The sequence below is a fragment of the Schistocerca cancellata genome, chromosome 9 (genome assembly GCF_023864275.1).
Source record: "Schistocerca cancellata isolate TAMUIC-IGC-003103 chromosome 9, iqSchCanc2.1, whole genome shotgun sequence".
Classification (NCBI taxonomy): domain Eukaryota; kingdom Metazoa; phylum Arthropoda; class Insecta; order Orthoptera; family Acrididae; genus Schistocerca; species Schistocerca cancellata.
Window position 1 is genome coordinate 185560244 of NC_064634.1, and position 16464 is coordinate 185576707.

The window sequence follows — 16464 nt, forward strand, 5'->3', positions numbered from 1 at the left end:
CATAGGTCACATCAAGGATGTAGTGAGCTCAAGAGCGCCGTGGTCCCGTGGTTAGCGTGAGCAGCTGCGGAGCGAGGGGTCCTTGGTTCAAGTCTTCCCTCGAGCGAAAAGTATACTCACTTTATTTTTGCAAGGTTATGATGTGTCCGTTCGTTCATTGACGTCTCTGTTCACTGTAATAAGTTTAGTGTCTGTGTTTTGTGACCGCACCGCAAAACCGTGCGATTAGTATACGAAAGGACGTGCCTCTCTAATGGGAACCGAAAACATTTGATCTAGGAAAACACGTCTGATATATTCTATACGACACTGGTGACGGCATGTGCGTCACATAACAGGAATATGTTGTCGACCCACCTAACTTGCACACTTGGTGAATGGGTAAAAAGATTCTTATACCTTGCCCGATTTAGGTTTTCTTGTGGATGTGATAATCACTCCCAAAAAAGTGATGAAAACATAAGAGTGTGTCATACAAACTGCAACAAATGAATGCAACAGTTTCACAGTCGCACAGTTTTCTCTGTGCTCTGTCACAACATATGTTTTTAACGTTTTCAATTTTTCCCGTGTGTAGACCGTCAAATCCTGCATATGTCCAAGTAAATCTGAGCATGTCCTGGAATTTTGGAGAGCGAAGTTGATTATGTGTGAGTGCCTGAACTCTGATAATTGTCTGAAAATAAAAATTTAAACTCTTCACTCGAGGGAAGACTTGAACCAAGGACCTCTCGTTCCGCACCTGCTCACGCTAACCACGGGACCACGACGCTCTTGAGCTCACAACATCCTTGACGCGACCTATGTTGCCCATGAACTACTTAGTTCGTATATTTTGCTTGTTTTTTCATAGTTCCACACAACTTCTTCCTGTTTTCTCGATTGATCTGTGTTCAGTTTTTAAGGCCTATCCACTGTGCCAACATATAACTAAATCTGTAAGCACGACAACAGCCTTTTTACGTGACACGTCAGACTATTACTTTCGCAATGGCTACACAGAAATCTGTCTGTCTAATGCAGTGTCCGCCTCTAAGACTATTGTACACTTTTCGGGTACTTTACGTAACCTAAGGGACAGGATGATATGATGCATGTTAAGGCATCAGGTAATAGTTTCATGGTACTAGAGGCAGCTGTATGTCATAAAAATGCATAGGAAGGCTGGGATTGGAATAAGAATACATCTAGTAAGTAACTGAGGATATACGTTGCAATTGGTACACTGAAGTGAAAAGTCTGACACTAGAGTGGAATTCGTGGCGGGCTGCATCAAATCAGTCAGAATTCTGATGACTAAATAAAAGTATCTCATTCATCACTTAGGGAGTTGAATGGCTGAATCTTGGCGTCTGGCCTTTCTTAATGTCTTTAAGTAAAGTATAGATTCAGTACATATGTGCTGGAGATGGGGTTTCAGTTTGTGGAAGATGTATCAAGACAGTAGTTAAAAGTAATAAATAGCACCTCTGTAACATGAGAAAATCGGTTAACAAGCCGTGGATGACAGGAGTGAATGACGGCTGTGGAGATGTGTACGGGCGAGTAGACGAGCATCTGTTGGGGAACTGACTACCCAAATGGACCAAGCGGCTACCAATAGTATCTCGTAAGCGACGGTTCACCGAAGGTTGGTGCGTATGAGCCTCTGCAGCAGGCAGCTGGTTCGTGGAACCATGCTGACTGCTGTTCACCACCGACGAAGGCTGGAATTTGCACGTGAATACGGCAACTGGTGGTAGGTGGCCTTTTCGGATTAATCAAGTTTTATGCTCCGTCAGACAGATGGCCGACTCTCTGCAACAAGCTTGGGAAGGATCCAGGTCGGAAGGAGGGAGCTTTATGCTCTGGGGAATGTTCTCGTGGAATTTTCAGGGTGATCTCGTTATTCTGGAAGGCTCAATCGATCATCACAGCTATGGATCTATCCTTAGGGACCTTGTCTACCCTTACGTGCAGTTCGTTCTTCCACACCACGATGACACCTACCAGCAAGACAATGCAACGTGTCACACAGATCGCAGTGTATGTGCGCGGTTCGAAGAGCACCATGAGGAGTTTACTGTACTCCTCTGGCTATCAAACTCCGCGGATTTAAACCAAATCGAGAATCTGTGGGACCACCTTCATTGGGCTGCTGGCGCCACGGATCCTTAACCGACAAACTTATGGCAACTGCCCGCAGCACTGGAATCGGCATACCTCCGCATCCCTGTCGGTGCGTTCCATAGCCTCATTGACTCTCTTCCCACACTTCTCGCGCTGCAAATGTGTTTATTCCGCCACGTTAGCCTGGCTAGAAAGTGTACATTGAGTGGCATTTTTGACCATTTCTCGTAGCATCTATATTTCCTGTTACCAATCTGTCACCATAACACGTGTGAAAAAGCCTATCTGCGATCTGTGTGAACTTTGGTTGTGTGCTTCATTCGGATTAGGTGTGAAAAACAGCCTCATAGAGATTATTGTGTCAGAACAACGATAGCCATTTTCGAGTAAGGATTTGTTGGTCACTGTCTCACAAACAGGTACATCCTTCGGTCCTGGAACAGACCTTCGGCAAGGAGGCAAAACCAAGGTAAGGATAAAAAACCAATCATGCAATGTCACCATCGTAGCTTCACACTGGCAGAGACATGTTTTAACTTACGCAGAGTTGAGATACTTCTGGGCTATCGGAGAGAAGGGGTCTCTGTTGATGAATATCTCCGGCAGTGCCGAGCGCATCGTGTAGAACATGTCCAGCTTGTGCTTGGTCTTCTCCAGCGAGAACTTGCAGCCGCGCAGAAACGTCAGGATCCACTGGTCGTCTGTGAAACACCATCATAGTGCGAAACAACATAGTTTCTAGTTATGCAGTGGACTGAAATAAAAATTTTGATGCGATGGAAGCAATAAATAACATTTAAAAATCTATGAAAGTAAAAGTTAAATAATATATAGTAAAAAACATGCAAAGATGTGATGTTTTACTTGTTACATCATCCAACAAGTGGCGTAAACAATAATTATTCTAAGCGCCATTCTGTGGATACAGCATGAGGTACGTAGTCAGCATGAATCTGATGGGGTATAATTATTTTATCTGATTCACTAAAAACACAGTCCTTTGTTTAAAATACTCTCTGCTAGCGAGTGACGTGACGCACTGGACACACACAGGGGTAGATGTCTTTTCGAATACCGTGCAGGGACCTGCTTGTCTGACTGGTGCACGTAGCCACGTTTAAGCAGCACCCTAACAAAAAATTCCGGTGAGGCAACTAACTACAATCGGGATGTTTTCCAGCAAAGTGTTGAGAGATGAGAAATCAAGGGTTTCATTAGATCGAGTAGTTAGAGAAGAATTTGGGATTAAATGTCTTTTATAGGCCTTGGTTATTACACTTTTATTGAAGTAAGTAATTACACTAACAGAGAAAGAAACATATCTTCAGACTAACTCCAGTATGCACTAATGAGTAAAAATATTATGACCATCCCCTTAACAATGAGTTTATCCATCTGTTCAACGCACTACAGTAGCGATCCTGCTTGGATGCTGCATGGACTCAACTACAGACAGACCTCACCAAATATCTACGAAAAGATAATTCAATTCCTGTAATTACGGGCTGGTTGTGGGTGGGTCTGGCAATGTTAGCTGATAACGTCCCAGACGAGTTCCAAATGGTTCACAAAATGGTTCAAATCGCTCTAAGCACTATGGGACTTAACATCTGAGGTCATCAGTCCCCTAGACTTAGAACTAGTTAAACCTAACTAACCTAAGGACATCACACACATCAATGCCCGAGGCAGAATTCGAACCTGCTACCGTAGCAGCAGTTCCGGATTGAAGCGCCTAGAACCGCTCGGTCACTGCGGCCGGACAAATGGTTCAGGTCAGCCGAATTTGGTGCCAAAGATATGAAAGTAAGTTCAGTATTAAGCTTCATAAAGCACTGTTGAACGATTTTGGCCTCGTGAAGCAGACATTATCTGCGCTGCGGGATGCCAGCGCAGTACGGAAAGACATCAAGCGTGAAGGTATTGCAGGTAGCCCGCAGTAATGTTCGCATAGTCAGCAGTTCATTAGATGACAACCGAACTAATAAGCCTTTCAGCTGTTATAACGACCTGCGCTGGCTGGATCGACCAAGAGACAGATCGCTCCACACGAACTCAGGTACGCGTATGATTCTCTCGCACAACAGATTGAATGATATGAATAGAATAGCCCTCGTAATTTGGTTCTGGATGTTTGTTCGTACAAACGAATTAGAGGCACAATAATTAAAAATGAAGGTCTAACATAATTACTGAATTAAAAATCTTGGTTCTACTTAACCCATTTTATTACAATCATTTCTAATATTTAATCAAGAAAGTAATAATCAGAGCAAGAGGTACAAATGGGGAATAGGGGTAGTAATATGAAATCTTAAGGTTTCTCATCTCGTATGTGCCGTACTATGGTGAACTGCTTGAAAAGTACGTTCAGCAACTGTAGACTTCCTTGGGATGAATTCGTATTGCAATTGTCAGCCATTGTGAGTGAGTGTGATGCCGGTTTAATGAATAGTAATAATTGTTGCAAGTTGGTGGTTTTCAGTTTAATTCTTATCGTAACATATAAAATATTAACATATTTTTTAAACAGATGTGTAGCTAATAGATTAAACTGTAATCGTCGTGTTTGTTGCATATTTAAATTTAATTTTTGGTTTAATTTCCATTTCTCAATTTCAAGATGGCTGTGTCACTAGTATTCCACATTTGTACCCTAGTATTCCATATTTCTACTGCACTGTCACAAACTGTTCTATTTATAGGTATTGCCTCAGAAATGACTTCTGATTCTGGATGGGCGTTATAGCCACTCCAGAAATATGGATGTTATAAACCTCGCACACGAAGACCATGTCAGCATACTGTGTCTTCCTCCTCATGCCTCCCACAAGATGGACGCACTGGACAGAGTTTTCATGAGTCCTCTGAAAGCCCATTACTGTGAGCAGGTACGCGTACTGATGAGGGAAACTGCACGTCCAGTAACAAATATGAACATCGCCGAACTGTTTGGGAAGGCCTAACTCAAGTACCACAAAGGGAGGTAGCTAGGGTGACAGGAATATACCCGTCACATCCTCCCATTTACACGGATGCAGGTTTCATTGTTGCCAATGAAGGAATGATTGGTGTTTTACCCAATGATCCAGTCAATGAACCATCTGCAGGAGCTGTGGCTTCTAAAAGTGGAAAGGCTAATGTGGCAGTCATGGAAGGAACGTTGTCTGCCACACTGGAAATTACATCTTGACAGAACTCACCCGTTCCACAAATAGAGAAGAGGCCAGGCACCAGGGGAAGAAAAGCAGATCCTTCAGCAGTCCTAACCTCGTGTCCATGCCAGAGATGTCTTGAAGTATCAACGACAGCAACAAATAAACTGAAGACAAAGAAGCACAGGGCACCAAAACCAAGAATCATCTGATTCTGAGGTTGATGTATGTAGTGTGAGAGACGATTTGTCCACCCTCAGCGTTCCAGGCAACAGCTTACCCACTAATGAAGATGCCGATTACTTCTTTTGCTCAGGCAAATATTCTCAGGACAAGGCAGGGGAAGAATGGGTAACGTGTCTAATCTGCGAAATGTGGGCGCACACTGAATGTGCATGCCACAACAGAGGACGTCTGCGAGTGAAATTACTTAGTCAGGAATTTAATAACTGAAAATGATATATTCCGTGTGTTTTGCTACTCTTTCAACATGTTTTACAGTGTTTTCCTTGATAGTGAATTATCAGATTTCTCATTATTTGTTTTAACTTGTTGTAGTGGTCTTCAGTCCAGAGATTGGTTTGATGCAGCTCTCCATGCTACTCTATCCTGTGCAAGCTTCTTCATCTCCCAGTACCTACTGCAACCTACATCCTTCTGAATCTGTTTAGTGTATTCGTCTCTTGGTCTCCTCCTACGATTTTTACCCTCCACACTGCCCTCCAATACTAAATTGGTGAGATCTTAATGCCTCAGAATATGCCCTACCAACCGATCCTTTCTTCTAGTCAAGCTGTGCCACAAATTTCTCTTCTCTCCAATTCTATCCAATACCGCCTCATTAGTTATATGATCTACCCATCTAATCTTCAGCGTTCTTCTGTAGCACCACATTTCGAAAGCTTCTATTCTCTTCTTGTCTAAACTATTTATCGTCCACGTTTGACTTCCATACATGGCTACACTCCATACAAATACTTTCAGAAACGACTTCCTGAGACTTAAATCTATACTCGATGTTAAAAAATTTATCTTCTTCAGTGTTTTAACTTCACAAACTTGAAACAAACGGACTATTCCATATTTGTACCCCATAATGTGAGTAGCCAAGAATGTCAAACTTTGTGTTAAACCTAATTTGGGAATGTTCCCAACGTAGTATGTATTCGAAAATATAGGAAGAATTAAACCATATCCTAAAGTATGTGCTATAGACATTTTGTTTGCTTTGAGTGAAAAACTGAGAAATTTTCTGAACGAAAAACAGAGAGGTATTCCATGTTTGTACCATCCCTGTACACATTATTGTGGGCTTCAAGTAGCAAAGTGACAGGAACTACCAATTATGAGCATCTGAACACAATAAAATCAGAGGTACATTGGTTTGGCAATGTCCGCAAGGACATATGGTACATGACTGACCATCATCTTAATAAAGCATTCTCAAAAATATGTAGCAGTTGGTCTGCGTGCAGTAATTAGCCCGATCGTACCGCTGTCCATGCACGAGCGTGTACTTCTACTCCTTTCCTCTCAGCTCCTAAAAAAAACCCGCAATAGAATACTCCACCAATCAGAAGACTCCGCTAAAGACTGGCCCATGAGATTTTTTTTCCTACAGACAGGAATACAATGCATACAATGCGTTTGACACCAATGAAACGGGTGTAGCGATGCGTATTCTCATACAGCGATATATAAACAGGCAGAATACGGCGCTGCGGTCGGCAACGCCTATACGGTATAAGACTGCAAGTGTCTGACGCAGTTGTTAGATAGGTTACTGCTGCTACAATGGCAGGGTTTCTAGGTTTAACTGAGTTTGATCGTGATGTTATATTCGCTGCACGAGCGATGGGACACAGCATCTCCGAGGTAGAAATGAAGGGGGTATTTTCCTGTACGACCAATTCGCGAGTGTACCGTGAATATTAGGAATCTAGTAAAACATCAAATCTCCGATATCACTGCGGCCGCAAAAAAGATCCTATAAGAACGGGTCCAACGACGACTGAAGAGAATCGTTCGAAGTGACAGATGTGCCACCCTTCTGCGAAATGCAGCAGATCTCAATGTTCGGCTATCAACGAGTGTCATCGTGCGAACCATTCAACGCAACATCATTGATATGGGCTATCGGAGCTGAAGGCCCACTCATGTGGCTTTGATGACTACGACTCAAAGCCTTACGCCTCGCCTGAGTCCGTCAACACCGACAATGGACTGTTGATGACTGGGAACATGTTGCATGGTCGGACGAGTCTCATTTCAGATTGTATCGATCTGATGGATATGTGCGGGTACGCAGATAACCTCGTGAATCCATGGACCCTGCATGTCAGCAGGCCACTATTCAAGATTCTGGAGGCTCTGTTATGGTGCGGGGCGTGTGCAGTTGGAGATATGGGACCCCGGTGCGCCTAGATACGATTCTGACAGGCGACACGTACGTAAGCATGTCATCTGATCATCTGCGTCCATTCGTGTCCCAAATTTCTACAGAGTGACTTCAGGAACTCTCTTCTGAGTTTAAACACTTCCGCTGGCCACCAAACTCCTCAGACATAAACATTACTGATCATATCTGGGTGCCTTGCAACCTGATGTTCAGGAGAGATCTCCACCCCTTCGCACTCTTACGGATTTATGGACAGCCCAGCAGGATTCGTTGTGTCATTGTCGTCCAGCACTACTTCAGATATTAATCGTGTCCATGCCACGTCGTGTTCTGCGTGTTCGCGTGGGCCCTACACGATATCAGACAGGTGTAACCAGTTTCTTTGGCTCCTCAGTGTAAGTTAACCAGTGGACTGTCTGCAGGCAGTTTACAAGCACTCTGTCATCACGGCAGCCACAGACTGCCGTCTATCCACCTTTATAGAGTGCGCAAGCCTCCAACTTCCACATTGTGTGATGAAACTGGAACGTTCAACAGCTTGACACCTTATCATGGATTCACAGTCCTTCAACCACTTTTCATATACTCACAGTAATGTGCAAGAGCCGATTGGCGTCGCTGTTTCAGAAATACTTGTTCCCTGGTGCAGCCATAACTCCCCGTCATTTGTGAAGCCAGTTATATTTGTGGATTTCCCTATTTGCAGACATGTCGTCGCTAGAATGATCCTCCATTCGTCTCTGTTTCGCTTACATAATTTTCTTGACACAGCTCGTGCCCCCAATGCTTCAAACAGGCATTCAGTCTGGCGGTGGACAGTGGTCATAATGATTTCACGTATCAGTGCGTGTTCGTCGACTTCTCAGAGCAAGCGCTGCTACTTTTCACCTCTGTTACTAATGGATACTATACAGAGACAGACGGCGGAACTACTTCAAATATGTCTTAAGTTAAACTATACCTGACTTATCTCTCTCTTTCAGGAGCTAGCGCTGTTTGCGAGTTTGTTCCGAACAGAAAGACCGAAAATTCTCACTGATCGGAAATTAAAGACTTCAGCTTCTATCTGCTACAGGATATTAACTACTGTTTCCTTACATTAGAGTTTGTTTCGTGAAGACTTTATGCTTGGCATTTGTCCATAGTCTGAGAACAATCTCCAATCACAAGTCAGTTTTAGGTCATCTTCCGTTCAGCCTTCTCTCGCTGGCGACCTTCGCTTCAGCTTATTGAACTGTCAATCTAATGTTTGCAAGCGAATCATTTCTTTTACCGGGTTATTCGGATGGAACTCTAATAGTGGTGAACACTGTTCTTGAGTGGCGTGTGGCCCTCCTCTCTAGCATTCGTCTTATTTATGTGGTCGGATTACCATGAATTAGTGACGTCGAATGTGGTACGGTACGGCCATCCTCGTGGCAGTCATATAAGAGAATTTACGTACTGAGTGTAGAACCAAATTCGACTTAGTTGGAGTTGGATGTATTAAACTACACTTTGTTTCTGCAGTCTTATCACTACCTCTTCGCTGAGGATTTGGTTTGTGTGGCACTTATCGTGCCAATGAAGCAGTGTGATTCCTTTACAGTCTGAGAAGAGGAGGAAAATTTATTATGACCGAACAATTGTTTTCTGGTCTCTCATCCAGTTATATTCAGTGATTGCACTAAATCGCTTTTCGATAAGCCAGGCTGCTTTCTTTGGAGAGGACATGCCATATTTAAATCCGCATTCTTCCCTGTTACGCGTTTGTTCTCTGTATATAAGGTTCTCGTCCTTGACGGGACTTAAATCTTCCCTTTCATTCGAACACCTGGTGTTAGTAAGCACTGCAGGTGCTTCCGGAAAGCTTCGACAAGCACAGTTTCAGGCATCTGATGTTCAGCGAAACCCTATTGGTGACATTTGAGAGCTTGGATGTTCTTTCCAACATCAGCCCAAGATATTGGGCCCTGGGTGTCACCAGTGTATCGATGTTCGAGCTGATGACCCAAGGAAAGAGCACTTGCTCATCGCTGTGGTTACGAACCCCAGTGGTTTCTAAATTCACGCCAGGACTTCCACATCAGATGAACAGTTGCTGCTAATCCTATGACGAACGCAATAAAAGTAGGACCAATTTTGTAATCCGAAAGTCGAGACCTTAGAAATAATTTACTGGCAGCTACGTTATAAAGCTTCGGTCACGACTCGCCATGGTGCAGCACACCTCTGTTGGTGAATAGTAGCGACAACCCCAACTTCATGGATGGATGGTGGAAAGTTGTGTTCAGTGACGGAAGCAGATTATTTACAGGCGCTACAGATGAGTCGCTTGCAAGTGCAGTCTCGAGAATAGCACACTTACTGGGAAAGTACATCAGACAGTGATATAAGAGACCATTTCGGAAGAAGCGTGATGAAGGCAATCCACTCTATGGATGTGACAGAGGTCGCATGTGGATCACTGCACACATGAAAGTCTCCCATATGCTCCCAATGACCGAGCACCTCCAAGTCTTTTGCAGACGGTAGCGATACTGAACAATGTGGACAGCCTCCAGAACAGCACCCAGCCCACTCTGTACCTTGCCCTATACCGACATGAGCTTGTCCATCATGCAACTATACGTTCACTCACGTCTCGCGTTACACAGGCGACGACCCAACATAACAGTAAAAACACGTGGTGTATCAGAATCAGTATAACTGTTCAAATAAATTGCCGAAGTCGACAGTAGTTGAAACTAACGTGAACTCTCACTCAAAATGGCTTTTGCAGGACTACTTTATAAGTTTTTGTATGTCCATCTTTTTGGCAGGAGTTCTTTGGGAAGACGGCCTTTTTCTATTGTGACAAAATAATACTCCTACAGCAGTCATTATGATTTTATTTTATTTTGTTGCAACCAGTTTCAACGCTTCAGCGCGCCATTTTCAGGCTGTTGTTGATGCGGTACGGGTTGATATGATGCCTATATATGTCACATCAGTTGCCAGCATAACTGGATACGTATATAATGTTTCAGCACTCTATCCATCAACTACTAACAATACTTGGTATTTGAATGTTTCTCAAGTCCAACAATACTTCGTATGTGAATGTTTCTCCAGTCAGTCGGCAGTTGATGGTTGGAGTGCTGACACATTATCTAGGAATCCAGTTATGCTGGCAACTGATGTGATATATACAGGGATCATGTTAACCAATACCGCATCAACAACAGCCTGAAGATGGCGCATTGGCCGGCCGTGGTGGCCAAGCGGTTAAAGGCGCTACAGTCTGGAACCGCGCGGCCGCTACGGTCGCAGGTTCGAATCCTGCCTCGGGCATGGATGTGTGTGATGTCCTTAGGTTAGTTAGGTTTAAGTAGTTCTAAGTTCTAGGGGACTGATGACCTTAGAAGTTAAGTCCCATAGTGCTCAGAGCCATGGCGCATTGAAGCGTTGAAACTGGTTGCAAAAAAATAAAATAAAATCATAAGGACGGCTGTAGGTGTTTGACTTTGTCACAATTCTTTATAAATGGAGGAGGCTGTATGATAGACCGAAATTGTTGTTCAAGACAGACTCATCATAGGTGTATGACCAGAGTACAACAATATATAGTGTACAATTTCTATAGCGTATAAATAAAACTTAGTTAATCTGGAGCTACTGCTACAAGGTCACCCTGTTTCATTTACCAGACCGGACGTGCGTATGTATAGGCCTGCAAAATTTGGAAGGTGTAGCAAAACCCAAGCATAAAGTTTGGTTATGCAGCTAAAGAAAAATCACGTATACTCAACACTGCGCATTTTGTAGGGGCATAGCCAGTACGGCGCTATTTCTGAAATCATAAATGAAACAAGGAATCCCCGGTTTAGTAACGGAGGAAAGTGTAAGGGGCTACACTGCAAACAGAGGTTATGGTCTGGATACAGTAAGCCGATTCAAATGAATGTCATGGACAGAGGAAAAAACTTGTTCTGGAGAGACTACAGTGGAAAGCCGTACGAAAGCAATCTTCGGACGGAAGACCACAACAAAAACGCATTGAAACTCTGATGATAATGACATATTTACATGTTCTTTACATTTTTAGTATTATTGTATTAAATTGTATTGTAGTTTTTGCATTATTCCTAACAGTGCTTGCCACGCAGTGATTATAGTGACAAAAGTCATGGAACAACGATATGCACATATACTGATGCCAATAGTAACGCGTACACAAGGCGTAAAAGGGTAGTACATCGGCGGAGCTGTCATCTTTATTCAGGTGATTCACGCTGTATCCGACATGATTGTAACAGACTTTGAAAGCGAAACGGTAGTTGGAAATAGACGTATAGGACATTCCATTTCGAAAATCGTTAGAGAAATCAATGTTATGATATATACACAGCGTCAAGAGTGTGCCAAGAATACCAAATGTCATGCATTACCTCTCACCACGGATAATGCAGTGGCCGGCGGCATTCACTTAAGGACTGAGAGCAGCGGCGTTTGCGTAGAGTCGTCAGTGCAAACAGACAAGCAATACTGAGTGAAATAACCGGAGAAATCAATGTGGAAAGCACAACGAACGTATCTGTTAGTACAGATCGCGATATCTGGCAGACGACCGACGGGAGTGCCTTTGCTAATAGCACGATATCGCCAGCGGTACGTCTCCTGGGCTCGTGACAATATCGGCTGGACCCTAGACGACTGGAAAACGGTGACCTGTTCAGATGAGTCCTGATTTCAGTTGGTAAGAGCTGATGGGGGGGATCTAATGTGGCGCAGGCTCCACGAAGCCATGGACCCAGGTTGCCAACAAGGCACTTTGCAAGCTGGTGGTAGATCCATAACGTTGTGAGCTGTGTTTACGTGGAATATACTGGGTTCTCTGGTCCAACTGAACCGATCACTGACTGTGAATGGCTGTGTTCGTGTATTTGGAAACCATTTTCAGGCAGTTCTGGACTTAATATTCCCAAAGACCGATGGAACTTTTAACGATGAAAGTGCGCCATGTCACCGGGCCACAATTGTTAGCAAGTGGTTCGAAGAAGATTCTGGACAATCCGAGCGAGTGATTTGGCCACCCAGATCGCCCGACACGAATGACATCGAACATTTATGGGACATAATCGACAGGTCTTTTAGTGCTCAAAATCCTGCACTGGCCGACAACACTTTCGCAAATATGGACGTCTATAGAGGCAACATGGCTCAGTATTTCTGCAGGCGCCTTCCAACTGCTTGTTGAGTCCATTCCAAGTCCAGATGCTCCAGTACGCTGGGCAATATGAGGTCCGACACGATATTAGGAAGTATCGCACGATTTTTGTCACATGAGTATGTTTGCTTTAGGTTATGTAAAAGAAACGTATCTTTGGTTGGAAATTACGCTGTGTTAGTGTAATAGCCTCCACTTGCATACTCAGGTAATTGTATAACTTCGGAAGACGAATGATGATAACGTAAAGGAGATCTCCGTTGCGTGGTATGTTTAAATCAAGATCAGTAAATATAAAAAGAATCTGTGGGTGATACGATTCTCTTGGCTTTGCTATTGGGAAATTTGCTATGTATATCAGCGACGTATCTCTGAAAAATAAAACATAATTGCTAGTAGCGGGTGTTCTTCGACGGCGCACCAACACTCACCATCGCGAGCCTTGATGTGGGGCTGCTTCTTCAACCACTCCTTGATGTGCTTGATGTCTTCGTCCCTCCTCTTGGGGTCCTCATTCAGATTCTTCTGCGCTATAGCCTGCAGTTCGGGCGAAATCTGCCGGTAACTCATCTGTAACAACGAGGTAGTCAACAGAAACAATTTTAGGATAATCAGCTATTCATGTACTTCTCATTGACATTCTTCTAAAATAAAATAGCCTGACAGGAAAAAAAAAATTCGCAACAACGAACACTAATGAATTTAGACTAATTACATTTCCGCGATACATTTGTCTAGAAATGAAAGTGATTAACATTGCAAGATCACACCTAAGTGTTAGTGCGAAATAAGCTATTGCCAGTGTGAAATTCTGTCACATTAATAGTTGGTATAGCTACTAGAATGTCGATTGCAAACATGCAGACGTATATGAATTTTGTTGTATAGGTGCCAGGTGTCAGTTTGTGCGGTGGAGTTCCAGGACTGTGGCACTTGGTCAGCCAATACATGGACGGTTAATGCTGCTTGTGGATGAGGCCAGAGTTTTCTTTCGACGGTGTCCCGTATGTGCTCAATTGGAGACAGATCTGCAGATCTAGCGGGCCAAGGCAACTTGTCGGCAGTCTTTAGAGCATACTGGGTTACAACAGCGGTATGTGGCCTTAACACGCTGGAAAAACCTGGTGGATAGGTGTTCATGACCGGCAGCACAAAAGGTTGAATCACCACACTGACGTACTAATTTGCAGCCGGGTTACATGGCATAGCCACGACAGTGCTCCTAGTGTCATACGAAATCACACCCCAGCCCACAACTTCAGGTGTAGTTCCAGTGTGTCTAGCACCAGACAAGCTGGTTGCAGGCCCTTCGTCTAAACAACACACGGCCGTCATTGGCACCGAGACAGAAATAGGTGTCATCAGGAAACACAACAGATCTCCACCCTGCCCTCCCATGAGCTCTCGCTTGGCACCATTGAAGTCGTAAATAGCGTTTTTCTTGGGGGTGGGGGTCAGTGGAATGCAGGCTACGGGGCTGTCCTTGAAGTAACCGATCTGTAGTAATTCGTTGTGTCACTGTGGTGCCACTTTCTGCTAAAATGCGTCAGAGCCATATGCCGAACACGATAATGTTCTGTCTCGGTAGTACCGCGCGGCTGTCCTGAACCCGGGACTTTTGGGACCGTACGTTCTAGTGACTATAGTGACTACCGCATCCACCTGGTATCTACAGTGATTACATTAATGCCAAGCCTTTTTGCGGTATTGGAGAACGAACATCCAGCTTCTGGTAGCCCTATTACACGACCCTGTTCAAACACAGTGAGGTTCTTACGATGACGTCTTTGTCGCCTTAAAGGCATTCTTGACTAACTTCATCTCACCACGTTCAGTCTCAAAAGTAACTGACACTCACGATTTTTTCTCTCTTATTGTTATTTCATGCCTCAGCTGAGGCGGGCCAGCAGCAGCCTACATACGCCACTCTTCGGCCAAGAGACACAACATATAGACACAGAATACAGACAAAACATAAAAAGTATGGTAAACACATAATGGACACTGCACAAATAAATCAGAAGTCGTTCGAAAGAAGGCACTGTACATGAAATGTTGCACTAGTTGATTAGACGAAGACATCCAGGTCGAGATGCGAATGTAGTAGAACACCAATGAAAACACTGTACACAAACAGAAAGACACTGATGCATGGAAACACTGGTGATGATCATTGGCGAAGCACTCACACTGACGAAAGTGGGGGGGGGGGGGGGGGGGGAGGAGTCTGCTTCCAGGACAAAGGGAGAGGTAGGAGGGCAGGAAGGAGGGGGCTGGAGCCAGTGGGAGAAAGAAGGGAGAGTGAGGGGTGGAGAGAATGGAGGGGTTGGAAGCCCAGGGAGTGGAGTGGAAGTGGGAGATGTGGGAGAGAGGAGGGGGAGAAAAGGAAGGTGAGAAGGGAGAGAGGGAGCCCTGGGAGAATAGTGGGAATGGGGGAATCGGAGGGAAGAGTCAGAGCTGGTAGGAGGGGTAGATGGATGGGACATGGACCAAGGACATCATCAGAGAGGAGGAGTTGGTGGAAGCCACCTTGGGAACGTGTATGGAGGGGGTGGAGAGCAGGTGGGATGCAAGAATACAGCTGCAGCAGCACGTTGGGATGGGCGAGGATGGGAGAAACAAGCAGGTGTAGGTGATCGAGCTTGCAGTAGGTGTAAAGGATCCATATCCGTTCAAGCAAAAGGAGAAGGTACAGGAAGGGAACAGAGTCATACAGGATCTACGTGGGGGATGGGAGGCGGATGTAATAGGTGAGTCAGAGCGTGTGGCGTTCGAGGATTTGGAGGGACATAATAGGTGAGAGGCCAGAGATCCAGGCAGGATGGGTATAGCAGAGGATGGGGCAGATGAGGAGGGATTTATAGGTGTGGAGGATGTTTGAGGGGTCCAGACCCCATATGCAGCAAGAGAGGAATTTGAGGAGGTGGAGTTGGGAACCTGCCTTGGCTTGGATCATCCAGAGATGGGGTGTCCAGAAAAGGTGATGGTCAGCTGTGACACCAAGGTACTTGAGGGTGGGGGTGAGGTAAATAGGATGGCCACAGATGGTGACACAAAAATCAAGGAGGCGGAAGGAAGGGGTGATTTTGCCTACAATGATTGCCTGGGTTTTGGAAGGATTGACCTTGAGCAGCCACTGGTTGCACCAAGTGGTGAACTGATCAAGATGGGATTGGAGAAGGTGATGGGAGCGTTGCAGGGTGGGGGCGAGGGCAAGGAAGGCGGTGTCATCGGCGTACTGGAGAAGGTACAGGGGGGGGGGGTGAAGGTGGCGGCATGTCTGCTGTGTAAAGAAGGTAGAGAAGAGGGGAGAGTACGGAACCTTGGGGCACAATGGTCGAGGGGTAGAAGGTGTAGGAATCCGTGTTATGGATGGTGACATAGGAAGGAGGGAGGCGACCATATGGACGTAGTTAATAGGAAGAGCGAAGGTTTGGAGCTTGAAAAGGAGACCGGAATGCCATACACAATTGTAGGCATGTCATGGTTGAGGGAGAGGAAGTTGGCAGAGCGACAGGAGTTGAGTTGTTCAGAGAGGAGGTGAGTGAGGTGAAGAAGAAGGTCATCGGCAGAGAAAGACGGCTGAAAGCCACGTTGGGTAGCGGAAGGAGGCG

General features: G+C 44.8%; 1 protein-coding gene across 1 annotated transcript in view; it reads right to left on the reverse strand.

Moving 5' to 3' along the window:
* LOC126101005 (alpha-tocopherol transfer protein-like) overlaps nucleotides 1-16464 on the reverse strand; it is a 67998-nt gene that overhangs the window by 39725 nt on the left and 11809 nt on the right. Inside the window, exons 2-3 of the mRNA XM_049911671.1 lie at nucleotides 13282-13420; nucleotides 2651-2810 (exon numbers count right to left, since the gene is read on the reverse strand). Coding sequence (XP_049767628.1) covers nucleotides 2651-2810; nucleotides 13282-13420 — 299 coding nt within the window. The remainder of the gene's footprint in view (nucleotides 1-2650; nucleotides 2811-13281; nucleotides 13421-16464) is intronic.